The sequence below is a fragment of the Rana temporaria genome, chromosome 3 (genome assembly GCF_905171775.1).
Source record: "Rana temporaria chromosome 3, aRanTem1.1, whole genome shotgun sequence".
NCBI classification, from domain to species: domain Eukaryota; kingdom Metazoa; phylum Chordata; class Amphibia; order Anura; family Ranidae; genus Rana; species Rana temporaria.
Genome location: NC_053491.1, coordinates 17,566,632 through 17,581,963, shown reverse-complemented (window position 1 = coordinate 17,581,963; position 15,332 = coordinate 17,566,632). Strand labels below are relative to the sequence as shown.

The window sequence follows — 15,332 nt, the reverse complement described above, 5'->3', positions numbered from 1 at the left end:
AGCGGCCCGGAGGGACAGAGGGTTCCTGCAGCTGTCATATGACTATAGCTGGGTAGGGAAGTGGTTAAAGTGATACGAAAGTCTTCTTTTTTTTTTTAAATAACAAACATGGTTATACTTACCTGCTCTGTGTAATAGTTTTGCACAGAGCAGCCCAGATCCTCCTCTTCTAGGGTCCCCCAACGGTGCTCCTGGCCCCTCCCTCCTGTTGAGTGCCCCCACAGCAAGCAGCTTGCTATGGGGGTACCGGAGCAACTGCTCTGTGTGTCCATTCAGACATGGAGCCGCAGTTTTGCCCCACCCCCTCTTTCTTCCTCATTGGCTCACTGACTTTATTGGCAGCAGCAGGAGCCAATGGCGCCCGCTGTGTGGTCTCAGACAATCAGGAGGGAGAGTCCCAGGTAAGTATTAGGACCCTTTCACAACATACGGACCGTTTGTCTGTTTTCATCCATCCATTGACGGATAAAAAACGGACATCAATTCATTCTTAGGGCTCTTTCACACGGGCAGGGCCATTCAGGTCCGCCTGCCAGTTTTTTTTGGCGGACCTGAACGGGTGCTCCGTGCTCCTCTATGGAGCCGCGGATGTCAGCGGTGACTAGCCCGCTGACATCCGACCCGCCTCCGTTCCGCCAAAGTGTGACGGAGTAAAAACCTACTTTCCATCCGTCTGGCGGATCAGATCGGGTGAACACGGACATGCGGTCCGTGTTCATCCGATCCCCCCATAGGGGGGAAGAGCAGAAAAAAGACAGGGCGTCCCTGCACAGTGTGCGGGGGACCGCCCTGTCATCCGCCGGCTCAGCGGGGATCAACGTAGCGATCCCCACTGAGCAAGTGGAGGTTCACGGGGCGGATCATTACTGATCCGCCCCATGCGAAAGGGCCTTATGAAAAGAACTGATGACAACGGATGATCATTCATTCGCATTCCATTTTCAATCCGCTTCCATCAACATCCATTTTTTGAACGGATGAAGAGCCCTATTTTTCATCTGTCAAACAATTGGAACGGACGAAAACGGATGTTCTTTAAAGAGACAAAGGTTTTTTTTTTTAAGGGGATTTTTGTGGGGTGCCAGCAAAGAGAATACTAGTAAATACTAGGGATTTATAAAAGTACAACAGACATTTATTAGTAGAGAAGAAAAGTACAGTAGGTGTTTGTGATATTGTGCTTTTAGCACGACAGCGTCGCGCTGATACTCGGCGACATGGTGCCGAGATCTCGCCGACATCGCACTCACTGGAATAGTGACAGCACATCCCAGCAAGCGCGTCATAGAAGCGACGGGAGATCCGACTATGGATTCCCGCCAATTCTACACGTGTGCGGCGTTTGTTATGAATCCTGAGGGGGAAGTCCCCGCCGGATTTTAAATAAAAATCCGGCATGGGTCCCCCCTCAGGAGCATACCGGGCCCTTAGGTCTGTTATGGTTGTAAGGAGAGCCCCCCTACGCCGAAAAAACGGCGTAGGGGGTCCCCCTACAATCCATACCAGACCCGTATCCATAGCACGCTATACCCGGCCAGCCAGGAAGGGAGTGGGGACGAGCGAGCGCCCCCCCCCCCTCCTGAGCCGTACCAGGCTGCATGCCCTCAACATGGGGGGGGTTGGGGTGCTCTGGGGCAGGGGGGCGCACGTGCGGCCCCCCCACCTCAGAGCACCCTGTCCCCATGTTGATGAGGACAGGGCCCCTTCCCCCGACAACCCTGGCCGTTGGTTGTCGGGTATGCGGGCGGGAGGCTAATCGGAATCTGGGTATGCCCCCTTTAATAAGGGGGGCCCCCAGATACCGGCCCGCCCCCACCCTAAGTGAATGAGTATGGGGTTACATCGTACCCCTACCCATTCACCTGCAAGAAAAGTGGTAAAAACACAATAAACCACACAGTGTATTAAAATATTTTATTTTTTCTGCTCCGAGGGCCTCCCCTGTCTTCTTTATTAGCTCTTTTACCAGGGGAGGCTTCTTCTTTGACTCTTCGGGTGGGTGGGGGCCGCCGTCTGTGTTCTCTTTCACCGCCGGGGGGGTGGCTTTTAAAAAAGCCCCCACCCCCCCGGCGGGTTTCCTCCGGCGTCTTCGGCGGGGCTCTTCTTCTTCCGCTATCCGACGGTCTTCTCCGCTATCCGGGGGGTCTCTCGCCGCTCTCTCCGCTGTTGACTCGTCGCACCCCGTTCTTCGTCTCGCTGTCCGGTCCCTTCTTCCGTGCTGTACGTCTTCTTCCGTGCTGTGAGTTCTTCTTCCGCGCTGTGACGTCATGTTCTTCACTTCTCTTCTTCTCCCGATGTTGACACGCCGGTCCTCCTCGCTGAAATGACGGATGCGCGCCTTGCATCGGACCTATATAGGCCTCACAGTCCCCATCATGCTCTGTACCTACCCATGTGATACCTACCCACGTGGGGTAGGTATCACATGGGTAGGTACAGAGCATGATGGGACTGTGAGGCCTATATAGGTCCGATGCAAGGCGCGCATCCGTCATTTCAGCGAGGAGGACCGGCGTGGGCAACATCGGGAGAAGGAGAGAAGTGAAGAACATGACGTCACAGCACGGAAGAAGAACTCATCACAGCACGGAAGAAGACGTACAGCACGGAAGAAGGGACCGGACAGCGAGACGAAGAACCGGGGTGCGACGAGTCAACAGCGGAGAGCGGCGAGACCCCCCGGATAGCGGAGAAGACCCGTCGGGATAGCGGAAGAAGAAGAGCCCCGCCGAAGACGCCGGAGGAAACCCGCCGGGGGGGTGGGGGCTTTTTTAAAAGCCACCCCCCCCCGGCGGTGAAAGAGAACCAGACGGCGGCCCCCACCCACCCGAAGACGTCAAAGAAGAAGCCTCCCCTGGTAAAAGAGCTAATAAAGAAGACAGGGGAGGCCTCCGGAGCAGAAAAATAAAATATTTTAATACACTGTGTGGTTTATTTGTGTTTTTACCACTTTTCTTGCAGGTGAATGGGTAGGGGTACGATGTACCCCATACTCATTCACTTAGGGTGGGGGGCCGGTATCTGGGGGCCCCCTTATTAAAGGGGGCTCCCAGATTCCGATAAGCCTCCCGCCCGCATACCCCGACAACCAACGGCCAGGGTTGTCGGGAAGGGGCCCTGTCCTCATCAACATGGGGACAGGGTGCTCTGAGGTGGGGGGGCCGCAGTGCGCCCCCCTGCCCCAGAGCATCCAACCCCCCCATGTTGAGGGCATGCAGCCTGGTACGGCTCAGGAGGGGGGGGGGGCGCTCGCTCGTCCCCACTCCCTTCCTGGCTGGCCGGGTAGCGTGCTTTGGATACGGGTCTGGTATGGATTGTAGGGGGACCCCCTACGCCGTTTTTTCGGCGTAGGGGGGCTCTCCTTACAACCCATAACAGACCTAAGGGCCCGGTATGCTCCTGAGGGGGGACCCATGCCGGATTTTTATTTAAAATCCGGCGGGGACTTCCCCCTCAGGATTCATAACAAACGCCGCACACGTGTAGAATTGGCGGGAATCCAAGTCGGATCTCCCGTCGCTTCTATGACGGCTCTGTCTCCATCGCGGCAAGCCAGCTCGGCGCTGGCTCCCGCGATGGGGCTCGTAGGTGCTCAATCTCGCCAAGAAAGAGAGCGAGATTGACACAAAATCGGGTTCACCTACTGTAACCGCTCAGATGAACCAAGGAACTTTTACTCACTGGATCCAAACCGTGGGTGCTGGTGATCTGCCGAGCTGGTTCCAGCTATCGTGAAAGTTCCTGCGCAGGCGCATTGTGATCTGCCGAGATGGTTCCGGCTAACGGAAAAGTTCCCTCAAGACTGCGCAGGGCGCCAACTTGCCGACGAAAATCTCCGAACCTCGGCCGGGCATCCAGGGGCGACGTGGATTTCCAGGTATGTGGCTCCGCTTGCTCGGCCTCCTGGCTCTTTTTTTAAACATCCCTCCAATCCACGGGGATGTTAAAGAATGAGCCTGGATGCCGGGCGAGGTTCGGAGATTTCCGTCGGCAAGTTTGCGCCTGCGCAGTCCTTGAAGGAACTTCCCCGTTAGGGGAACCTTAAGACAAGTAACCGACCATGCAATTAATGCAAATTGAAGAGAAGAAGCTGGGACAGCCGCACTCCAAAAACTTTCCTTTTTATTAAAACTGGTCCAGAACATCACACGCCAGCAGCAAACAATCAGAAAAAGGCTAACGCATTTCGCACTGTGGCTTTAGTGCTTATTCATAGCTATGAATTTAGAAGCATTTAAAAGCAAAATAGCGTTAAAAAAAGCATATGCTTCCCGGCGGGATAAAGGAGACTGGTTCTCTCCTTTTTTTTTTTTTGTGCAGTTTTCCTGTCGGGAAAACTGCGATGGAGCATACATACGGCCGGTTTTCCTGGCCAAAAACTCTTGTGACAGTTTCCAGATGGGAAAATCGGTCGTGTGTATGAGGCTTAAAGGGGAGGTTCACCATAAAACGACTTTCTAGTATTACATTGGTCCCCCCACATTACAATACAATTATGCCTATTATGTTTTTTTTATGCTGTACATACCTTGGTACAGCTAATTCACCCGTTGTTTCCGGGTTGCGAGTCCCGCGGAGTGGGCGTTCCTAACATGCTGGTGATTGACTGGATGAACAAAAAACTAGCTCCCCCCGTCACGTAAGCTGCGTCACAATTGGCGAAAGGAGCCGAACGGCAGTCGGCGCTATACCTGCGCCTGCGCACCGCCGTTCGGCTCCTTCCTTTAAAATGGCAAGCATTTTACCGTCGGCGCTATGGGTGGCACAGTGTGAATGGCTCTTGACAGGGCGTTTTTCTGCTCAAGTCAGGTGTTTCTATTGAAGTCTATGTGGCCAAAAACACCTTAATCTGCTAAAAAGAAGCTCATGTACTTTTTTTAGCTTCAGGTGTTTTTGCTCCAGGAGTCAGAAATCGCTCAGATGTGAAAAGAGGCCACTGAAATTATGAATTATTTCGATCCATGTATGGCCAGCTTTAAGCACACAGTTGTGAAAAGAATGTTAAGGGCACCTTGCATCGGGATATACCATATATACTCCGAGTATAAGCTGAGTTTTTTCAGCACATTTTTTTTGTGCTGAAAATGTCCCCACCTCGCTTATATCCGAGTCACCTTTTTGCACCTGATCTCCCGGACTTTGGGGACCCGGTACCGGCCGGTACTGGACCCAAACTTGGCACACATATAGCCCCACTCTTCCTCTACAAGTGTGCAAGTTGTTGTCCGGGGGACCTACGGCCGGGCAGCACTTTTTTTTTTTTGTAAAGCCGTGCACCCCTTCCATTGACCTTTTATGTTAAACGGTGCATTTCGTCCGTGACTTTGGGGACCCGTTACCGGCTGGCTGTAGGTCCCCCTGCACTCCCAAACTTGGCACACCATATAGCCCTCTACAAGTGGGCAAAGTTTGTTGTCCGGAGGACCTACGATTTTTCAAAGACGGGCACCCCTTCCATAGACTCGCATGTCATTTCTCTGGATGACTTGGGGACCTGGTAGCCCGGACAGTCGTAGGGTCCCCCTGGATCCGGAACTTGGCACACATGTTGCCCCATTTCTCCTCTACAAGTGCGCAAAGTTTGTTGTCCGAGGACCTACGATTTTTCAAAGACGGGCACCCCTTCCATAGACTCGCATGGTCATTTCTCTGGTGACTTTGGGGACCTGGTACCGGGACAGTCGTAGGTCTCCCTGGATCCGAACTTGCACACATATAGCCCCATTTCTCCTCTACAAGTGCGCAAAGTTTTTTGTCTGGGGGACCTACAGCTGGGGAGCACCGATTTTTCAAAGCCAGGCACCCCTTCAATAGACTCCCATGTTAAACGTCAGTCTAGTCATGGGCACAGTGGGGCATGGACATGGGCACAGTGGGGCATGGACATGGGCACAGTGAGGCATGCACATGGTCACAGTGAGGCATGCAGATGGACACCCTGGGCTTATACTCGAGTCAATAAGTTTTCCCAAACTTTTGTGTTAAAATTAGGTTCCTCGGCTTATATTCGGGTAGGCTTATACTCAAGTATATATGGTAGATGTGCCATGATTGGAGAGACTGAGATGAATCTCAGCTGTCGGTTCCCTATTGTCTCTCATGCTGCTAACCTGTCTTCACACAGATACCATGTTCAAACACATACAGGCAATAGACGCCATGAGAAACTTCTCCGATTTCCGGCAAGAAGCCAGCATGCTCCACTCTCTACAGCACCCCTGCATCGTCTCCCTGATCGGGATCAGCATCCATCCGCTCTGCTTTGCCCTGGAGCTGGCTCCTCTGGGCAGCCTCAACACTGTGCTAGCAGAGAGACACCAAGGTGACATTGTCTTTTAATCTCTGTTTAATCCGTATAGCAATGCAGCAGAAAAATGCTAATTGAGCGAAGCCTAATCATTGTTACTATTACTTTACTACCATGTGCACTGTTGGCTGTACAGTGAAATCTTGGTTTTACGCGTAACAATGTTTACAAGTGTTTTGAAAGATGAGCATCTTTTTTTTTTTTATTGCCTTGATCTGCGAGTGCTGTCTTGATTTTTGAGCTTTTTTTTTTTTTTTTATGTAAAAAAATAAAAAAGAATTACACTCACAATGTGAAGGAGTCTGCTGCTCATCCATGTAAAGCTGCTGTGTATATGTACAGTGAAGCCGCTGGTATACAGTATAGCTTTGTATGTGGCCAGAGATGTGCGGGCGATGGTGGCTCCCAGCGCTTCCTGGAGACACTCGTAAACGCTCATAGACACTCCCAACAGGGGCGGGCGTACCCAGAAGTGATGTTAACATTTCCCAAATTCTCTAGGAAGTCCTGTGAGCTGAACTTGGGGCCACATACAGCATTGTACTATGCACCAGCAGCTTTACTGAACATACAGTACTGTATACAATAGATAAGCAGCAACCTCTGGCCACATACAGAGCTTTATGTCTTTACTCTACATACAGTATACACAGCGACTTTACTGTACATATACACAGGGCCGCCATCAGGAATTTTGGGGCCCCTTACACAGCTTCAGCAGAGAACGGGGGGGTGCCGCCACAAATTGAGAAGCGGGGGGATGCCGGGGGACCTCTGGGCCCCTTACAAAAAATTTAAAAATGTTTTATATAAAAAAGTGGGGTTGCCATTCAGGGCCCTGGGGACCTCTGGGCCCCTTATAAAAAAAAATAGATAGGTAAATAAAAATGTAAAAAAAAAGTGGGGTTGCCATCCGGGGCCCTGGGGACCTCTGGGCCCCATAAAAAATAAATGTAAGAATTTTTTTTTTATAAAAAAAAGGGGGGGGGGTTTGCCATCCTGGGGACCTCTGGGCCCCTTACAAAAAAAATAGGTAAATAAAAATTTAAAAAATAAGTGGTGTTGCCATCCGGGGCGCTCTGGGGACCTCTGGGCCCCTTATAAAAAATAAATAAAAAAAATGTAAGAATTTTTTTTTTATATAAAAAAAAGGGGGGGGGTTGCCACCTGGGCCCCTGGGAACATCCGAACCCCTTACAGGTGTACTACCTGGGTACCTCTGGGCCCCTTACAAAAAATGTAAATTAAACTTTTTTTTTTATAAAATAAAAAAGTGGAGTTGCCATTCAGGGCCCCTTACAAAAATAAAAAATAGATAAATAAATAAAAATGTAAAAAAATAATAAAAAAAAAGTGGGGTTGCCATCCGGGACCCTGGGAACCTCTGGGCCCCTTACAAAAAATAAATAAAAAACATTTAAGACATTTTTTTATATAAAAAAAAGGGGGGGTTGCCATCCGGGGCCCTGGGGACCTCCGGGCCCCTTACAAAAAAAATGGGGTGTTGCCATCTGGGCCCCTTACAGGTCAACTGTCTGTACCCCGTTGATATGCATATACACAGCCGCTTTAAATAGATGAGCACCAGACTCCTTAACATTGTGAGTGCACATTATTTTTCTTTACCTTAAAACTTTTGCAACACAGAGGTACAGTACAGTATTTTGAAGGCAGTTTTATGTTTACAGTACACTTTATACTTTATTTTGTTTTGCCGTAATAATTTTTTTATGAATAAATGGTTGTGGAACGAATGATCTGAGTTTCCTATGGGGAAATTCGCTTTGAGTGCTTTGGATTACAAGCACGCTTCTGGAAAAATTATTCTCGCAAACCAAGGTTCCGCTGTAATTACTTTTGCTTACTTGTAACTTTTGATTGTCTATTAATCAGCAGAATTGTTACGCTGTAGGAAACCCAAGCCCCCCCCCCCCCCCCAGGGACACATTGGAGTTGATTTAGTAAAGGCAAATCGGTCGTTCACCTCATTCACTAAGCTTGGGGGTTAATCCCATTGCAAAATGTAATTTCTCTTGCAAAATGAAAATCTTTTTGCATTTAATAAATCACCTTCATTATTACAAGGCACAAGGATGCGTTCAAAAAGTAGTGCATATTGGGGCTGAGCGTAGGGTTGCCACCTCATCCCTTTAAAATCAAACGCATATTAATTACATAGGTTCTGTGGCTGATTAACCACTTAAGCCCCGGACCATATTGCTTTTTGCACTTTTTGCGATTCGGCACTGCGTCGCTCTAACTGACAATTGCGCGGTCATGCGACGTGGCTCCCAAACAAAATTGGCGTCCTTTTTTCCCCACAAATAGAGCTTTCTTTTGGTGGTATTTGATCACCTCTGCGGTTTTAATTTTTTGCGCTATAAACAAAAATAGAGCGACAATTTTGAAAAAAATGAATATTTTTTACTTTTTGGTATAATAAATATCTGCCAAAAATATATAAAAAAACATTTTTTTTCCTCAGTTTAGGCCGATACGTATTCTTCTACCTATTTTTCTTAAAAAAAATCACAATAAACGTTTATTGATTGGTTTGCGCCAAAGTTATAGCATTTACAAAATAGGGGATAGTTTTATTGCATTTTTAATAATATATTTATTTTTACTAGTAATGGCGGCGATCAGCGATTTTTTTTTTCGGTACTGCGACATTATGGCGGACACTTCGGACACTTTTGACACATTTTTGGAACCATTGGCATTTTTATAGCGATCAGTGCTATAAAAATGCATTGGATTACTATAAAAATGCCACTGGCAGGGAAGGGGTTAACACTAGGGGGCGAGGAAGGGGTTAAGTATGTTCCCTGGGTGTGTTCTAACTGAAGGGGGGGAGGGGACTCACTAGGGGAAATGACTGATCTTCTGTTCATACATTGTATGAACAGAAGATCAGCATTTCTCTCCCTGACAGGACACACACAGCTCCCGTTCCTCGGTAACGAGCGATCGCGTGTGCCCGGCGGCGATCGCGCCCGCCGGGCACGCGCATGGGAGTCAAAAAATATAAAGGGGAACTATAAATATTCCTCCTATATAGTTTTGGAGCACTTGGTTATCACACTGGGACTTTTTAAACAAAGGGAAGAGGATTCACTCAGGAATTCCCCTTTATATATATTTTTTTGTCTTATTTTATTATATCAACTGTGGTTTTGTGATATAACACTTTTTGTGAACCCATAATAGGGTAGTGGACACTTCTGAGGATTTAAAGAGCACCATTTGATACATTTTATTAACACGTGCATGGTATATTTTTATTTATATGTGTATTCTATTATGTACATATATATCGAAGAACATTTTTACATAGGCACTTGGTAAAAGTACACGAAGGGCTGTTATTTATACACATACATATTTTTGGTGTTTTGTCATTTATTAGTAAACTTGTGGTAGTATATTTAGTTTTTCAAAGAGGTGTACACCTTTGCGGAGGTGATATTAGTTAATTAGCTCATGTTAATATATGTTCTGGTTACCTCCTCTTTAAATTGTATATAAGGTTGTATTCTTGGTTCTATTAACTACTTTCCGACCAGCCGCCGTCATTTTACGGCGGCAGGTCGGCTCCCCTGCGCGAGAGCCCGTAGCTATATGTCGGCTCTCGCGCAGGCCACTATGTATGAACAGAAGATCAGTCATTTCCCCTAGTAAGGCCACCCCCCCCCCCACAGTTAGAACACACCCAAGGAACATACTTAACCCCTTCCCCGCCCCCTAGTGTTAACCCCTTCACTGCCAGTGGCATTTTTATAGTAATCAATGCATTTTTATAGCACTGATCGCTATAAAATGCCAATGGTCCCAAAAATGTGTCAAAAGTGTCTGAAGTATCCGCAATAATGTCGCAGTACCGAAAAAAAAAACGCTGATCGCCGCCATTACTAGTAAAAAAACAAATATTTATAAAAATGCAATAAAACTATCCCCTATTTTGTAAACGCTATAACTTTTGCGCAAACAAATCAATAAACGCTTATTGCGATTTTTTTATGAAAAATATGTAGAAGAATACGTATCGGACTAAACTGAGGGAAAAAAATGTTTTTTTATGTATTTTTGGGGGATGTTTATTATAGCAAAAAGTAAAAAATATTCATTTTTTTCTAAATTGTCGCTCTATTTTTGTTTATAGCGCAAAAACTAAAAACCGCAGAGGTGATCAAATACCACCAAAAGAAAGCTCTATTTGTGGGGGAAAAAGATGCCAATTTTGTTTGGGAGCCACGTCGCACAACCGCGCAATTGTCATTTAAAGCGACGCAAAAAGTGCTCTGGTCTTTGACCAGCAATATGGTCCGGGGGTTAAGTGGTTAACCACTTAAGACCCATGCCTTTAGGCAGCTAAAGGACCTGGCCAGTTTTTGCGATTCGGTACTGCGTCGCTTTAACTGACAATTGCGCGGTCGTGCGACGTGGCTCCCAAACAAAATTGGCGTCCTTTTTTTTTCTTCTACCTATTTTTGGTTAAAAAAATCTCAATAAGTGTTTATCGGTTGGTTTGCGCAACATTTTTAGCGTTTACAAAATAGGGGATAGTTTTATTGCATTTTTATTTTTTTTACTACTACTAATGGCGGCGATCAGCGATTTTTTTCGTGACATTATGGCGGACACTTCGGACAATTTTTTTTTTTTTTTATTTTTTTTTTAAGTGTATTTTGTGCGTGTACTCGAGAGAGGAGCCGGACTGCAGGAGTTGGGAGTAGGCAGGCCTCCCCCAGAGGCAATCTGCCACCTTTCTCCATGCCCCGGGTGGCAATGGCGGGTGTGTGAGGGGGTCCTCCCACACAGCCCGCCCTACCTGCTCCGCTTTGAAGCCCAACGGGGCAGAGGGACTCCCTATAAGGGAGTGAGAGGATTAGCCCGCTCAACCAGCCCCATTAGTCCTTCGCCTCTCTTTTAGAGACCGCGTGGTCAATGTGAGTGTGTTAACCCAATTTAGAGTGCGTGTGTAGGTGTGGTGGTTTTTTTGTGGGAGGGGGGTGGGCGTACTAAGCACAGGCTTACCCTGCATAGCACACCCACCGGGAGCCGGGCTGAGACCACCAAACTCCATTCACATGAAGCCGAGACCGGGATCCGAACCTCTAGCTGCAGAGGTGAATGGCTTGTCAGCGCAGTGCCAATCGCGTTGAGCCACCGCAGCTCCGACACTTCGGACAATTTTGACACATTTTTGGGACCATTGTCATTTTCACATTAAAAATGCATTGTTTACTGTGAAAATAGAAATTGCAGTTTGGGAGTTAACCACAAGGGGGCGCTGAAGGGGTTAAGTGTGACCTCATTTGTGTTTCTAACTGTAGGGGGGTGTGGCTGTAGGTGTGACGTCATTGATTGTGTTTCCCTATAAAAGGGAACACACGATCGATGATGGCGCCACAGTGAAGAACGGGGAAGCCGTGTTTACACACAGCTCTCCCCATTCTTCATCTCCGGGGACCGATCGCGGGACTCCAGCGGCGATCGGTCCCGCGATCGCGGAGCTTCGGACCGAGTCGCGGGCGCGCGCCCGCGACCCACGGCTGGGCACTTAAAGAGGACGTACCTGTACGTGCTTGTGCCCAGCCGTGCCATTCTGCCGACGTATATGTGCAGGAGGCGGTCCATCTATATCCAGACTGATAGGAGGCGGCATATGACGGAAGCACTCAAGCGGAGTGTGGGACGTACCGTTACAATACCTATTTACCTATTAGATGAAGGAGATGTTGGAACCCACAACCTAATACAAAACTGTCCATCTTCAGCAAATTACTAACCATTATCTGAGGTTAATCATTTATTTTTCGTATTACAGGGACATCCTCGTACATGCCTCTGGGTCACATGCTCACACAACGTGTGTCTTATCAGATCGCATCCGGTCTGTCATACCTACATAAGAAAAATGTCATATTCTGTGATTTGAAGTCCGATAATATCCTGGTCTGGTCTCTGGATGTCCGGGAGACTATCAACATCAAGCTGTCAGACTACGGCATTTCCCGTCTGTCCTTCCATGAGGGGGCGCTAGGTGTGGAGGGAACCCCGGGTTACCAGGCACCTGAAATAAGACCTCGAGTTGTATATGATGAAAAGGTGGGAACAATTCCTAATTGTATGTCTTATTGTAATAATTTACTGTTTAATTTCATCTGTTGCTTGTGATATAGGCATTTGTTACATGCAGAGATCCATCTACCGGGGAACTGAATACTGCTGTTTCTGGTAGTGCAGACTGCCTGGACCTGCTAGATGTTCTATGAAGAGATGTAGACAGGGCCGTTTGATGGAATTTGGGGGCCCCAAGCAAAATGGACATGGAGATTCCCCCAACCCCCGCCCCCCTTAGACGCACGCAAAGCCTACAGGAACCACAGCATAGCGATACAGTTTAAGCTCCCCCTCCCTGTGTCCTTCTTACTCCCCTCCCCTGTCCCTATGTTCTTTTTACTCCCCCTCCTTATGATGTTTTTACTCCCCCCCCCCCACTGTACCACGCAGCAGGAGATTCAGTTTCCTGTTCCCGGCCGGACTGACAGGAAGTGAGCACTCGGCACTTCCTCTCAGTCCGGCCGGGAAAAGGAAACTGAATCTCCTGTACCACGCAGTACCCGGCCGGACTGACAGGAGGAAGGAAGAGGAGCTCGGCCACGCTACAGGGAAGGGGAAAAAGTGACGAGAGAGGCAGCAGTGCTGCAGCCGCCTGAGGCTCTCTATAGAGCGCTCAGGAGGCTGCAGCATTTATAGGAAGTGTGGCAAGGGCCCTGCTTGGGGCCCCAGGCCAGCTCGGGGGCCCCAAGCAATTGCTTGGTTTGCTTGCCTTGTCGCAACGGGCCTGGAGGTAGACTGGGCAGAGATTTTCAGTTTTATATTATGTTATGCACAAGACACACATGTTCAAGACTATAAACATTGTAGAGCTGTTTTTATGCTGTATTTTTGCATCCAGACAAATTAGTCGTTTCTCTTTTAAAGCTGAAGTTTAGTGAAATATATATATTTATATATATATATCCACTTGAGAGCCGCGCTATAGACGAAAGACGTCTACAGCGCGGCTCTCAACTGTCGGGTGGACGTCTTCCTGTTTATACATTCCCCCGCCGCGCGCGGCTGGAAAAAGCTGTGCCCGCCGTGTCACATGGTGCCGACGCGCGTGCCTGGCTGCCGCAATGTTCGCCAGGTACTCGCCATCGGCAGTTACAGAGGCAGGATGTGGAGCTCTGTGTGTAAACACACCTTCCCCGTTCTTCATTGTGGCAATGTCAGTGATCGTTTGTTCCCTGATATAGGGAAAGACGATCACTGACGTCACACGTCCAGCCCCGCCCCCCTACAGTTAGAAACACAGACGAGGTCACACTTAACCCCTTCAGCGCCCCCTAGTGGTTAACTCCTAAACTGCAATTGTCATTTTCACAGTAATCGGTGCATTTTTATAGCACTTTTTGCCAAAGTTGCCAATGGTCCCAAAAATGTGTCAAAATTGTCCGATGTGTCCGCCATAATGTCGCAGTCACTAAAAAAATCGCTGATCGCCGCCATTAGTAGTAAAAAAAAAAAAAAATTATAAAATGTTAAAAATATTAAATTAAATCGATGTATGGTAATGGCGATTTTATTTTATTTATTTATTTATTTTATACCAAAACTAGGTAGAAGAATACGTATCGGCCTAAACTGAGGAAAAAAAATGTTTTTTTATATATTTTTGGGGCATATTTATTATAGCAAAAAGAAAAAAATATTCATTTTTTTTTTCAAAATTGTCGCTCTATTTTTGTTTATAGCGCAAAAAATAAAAACCGCAGAGGTAATCAAATACCGCCAAAAGAAAGCTCTATTTGTGAGAAAAAAAGGACGTCAATTTTGTTTGGGAGCCAGGTCGCACGACCGCGCACTTGTCAGTTAAAGCGACGCAGTGCCGAATCGCAAAAAGGGGCCTGGTCCTTAACCTGCATAATGGTCCGGGTCTTAAGTGGTTAAGGAAAAGGGAGTGCACTGTGATGTAAGGGAGAGCGGGGGACTCAACTTCTGATGGTGGGGTGGCTCTTAATATCTAATGTAAGGGGAGGGGATGCGCTGGACATCTAATCTCACAGATACAACCGGCCCTTTTGAGAGCAATCATAATGCTGATGCGGCCCACAATGAAATCGAGCGACACCCCTGCGATAGCTGATTGAAAAATCTGCTTGGGTGAGGACACCGCTGGATTCCTGGACAGGTAAGTGTCCTAATATTTCCAGTATTTGTAGCTGCAGACGTCTCACTTTTTTCTGCAGGCGCCTAGAGCTCCTCAGTGGGGCAGATCCACAAAGGAAGTACGCCGGCGTATATACTGATACGCCGGGGTACTTTCAAATTTCCCGCGTCGTATCTTTGTTTTGAATCCTCAAACCAAGATACGACGGCATCTGGGTTAGATCCGACAGGCGTACGGCTTTGTACGCCTTCGGATCTTAGATGCAATACTTCGGCGTCCGCTGGGTGGCGTTCACGTCGTTTTCCGCGTCGGGTATGCAAATTAGCTATTTCTGACGATCCACGAACGTACGCGCGGCCGTCGCATTCTCTTACGTCGTCTCTAGTCGGCTTTTTCCGGCGTATAGTTAAAGCTGGTATTTCGTCGCGTATAGTTAGACTTGCCATGTTAAGTATGACCGTCGTTCCCGCGTTTATTTAAAAAAAAAAAATTTTGCGCAAGTCGTCCGTGAATCAGGATGGACGTAATTCACATCTATGTTAAAAAATATGACGTCCTTGCGACGTCATTTAGCGCAATGCACGGCGGGAAATTTAGATACGGCGCATGCGCAGTTCATTCGGCGTGGGGACGCGCTTCATTTAAATGAAACACGCCCCCTAATCGCCGATTTGAATTACGCGCCGTTACGCCGCCAGAGATAGACTACGCCGCCAAATTCTTTCAGGATTCGAGCCGAGGACAATTAAGTCGCGGCGGCGTATCTCAGATACGCTGTGCCGGGGCAGATCTTTGTGGATCTGC

The 15,332-nt window shown here is 47.9% G+C and overlaps 1 protein-coding gene across 1 annotated transcript in view; it reads left to right on the top strand.

The window, feature by feature from the left end:
* The window catches only part of LRRK1 (leucine rich repeat kinase 1), a 305,999-nt gene that overhangs the window by 245,114 nt on the left and 45,553 nt on the right, over positions 1-15,332 (top strand). Inside the window, exons 26-27 of the mRNA XM_040342319.1 lie at positions 6,125-6,322; positions 12,138-12,418. Coding sequence (XP_040198253.1) covers positions 6,125-6,322; positions 12,138-12,418 — 479 coding nt within the window. The remainder of the gene's footprint in view (positions 1-6,124; positions 6,323-12,137; positions 12,419-15,332) is intronic.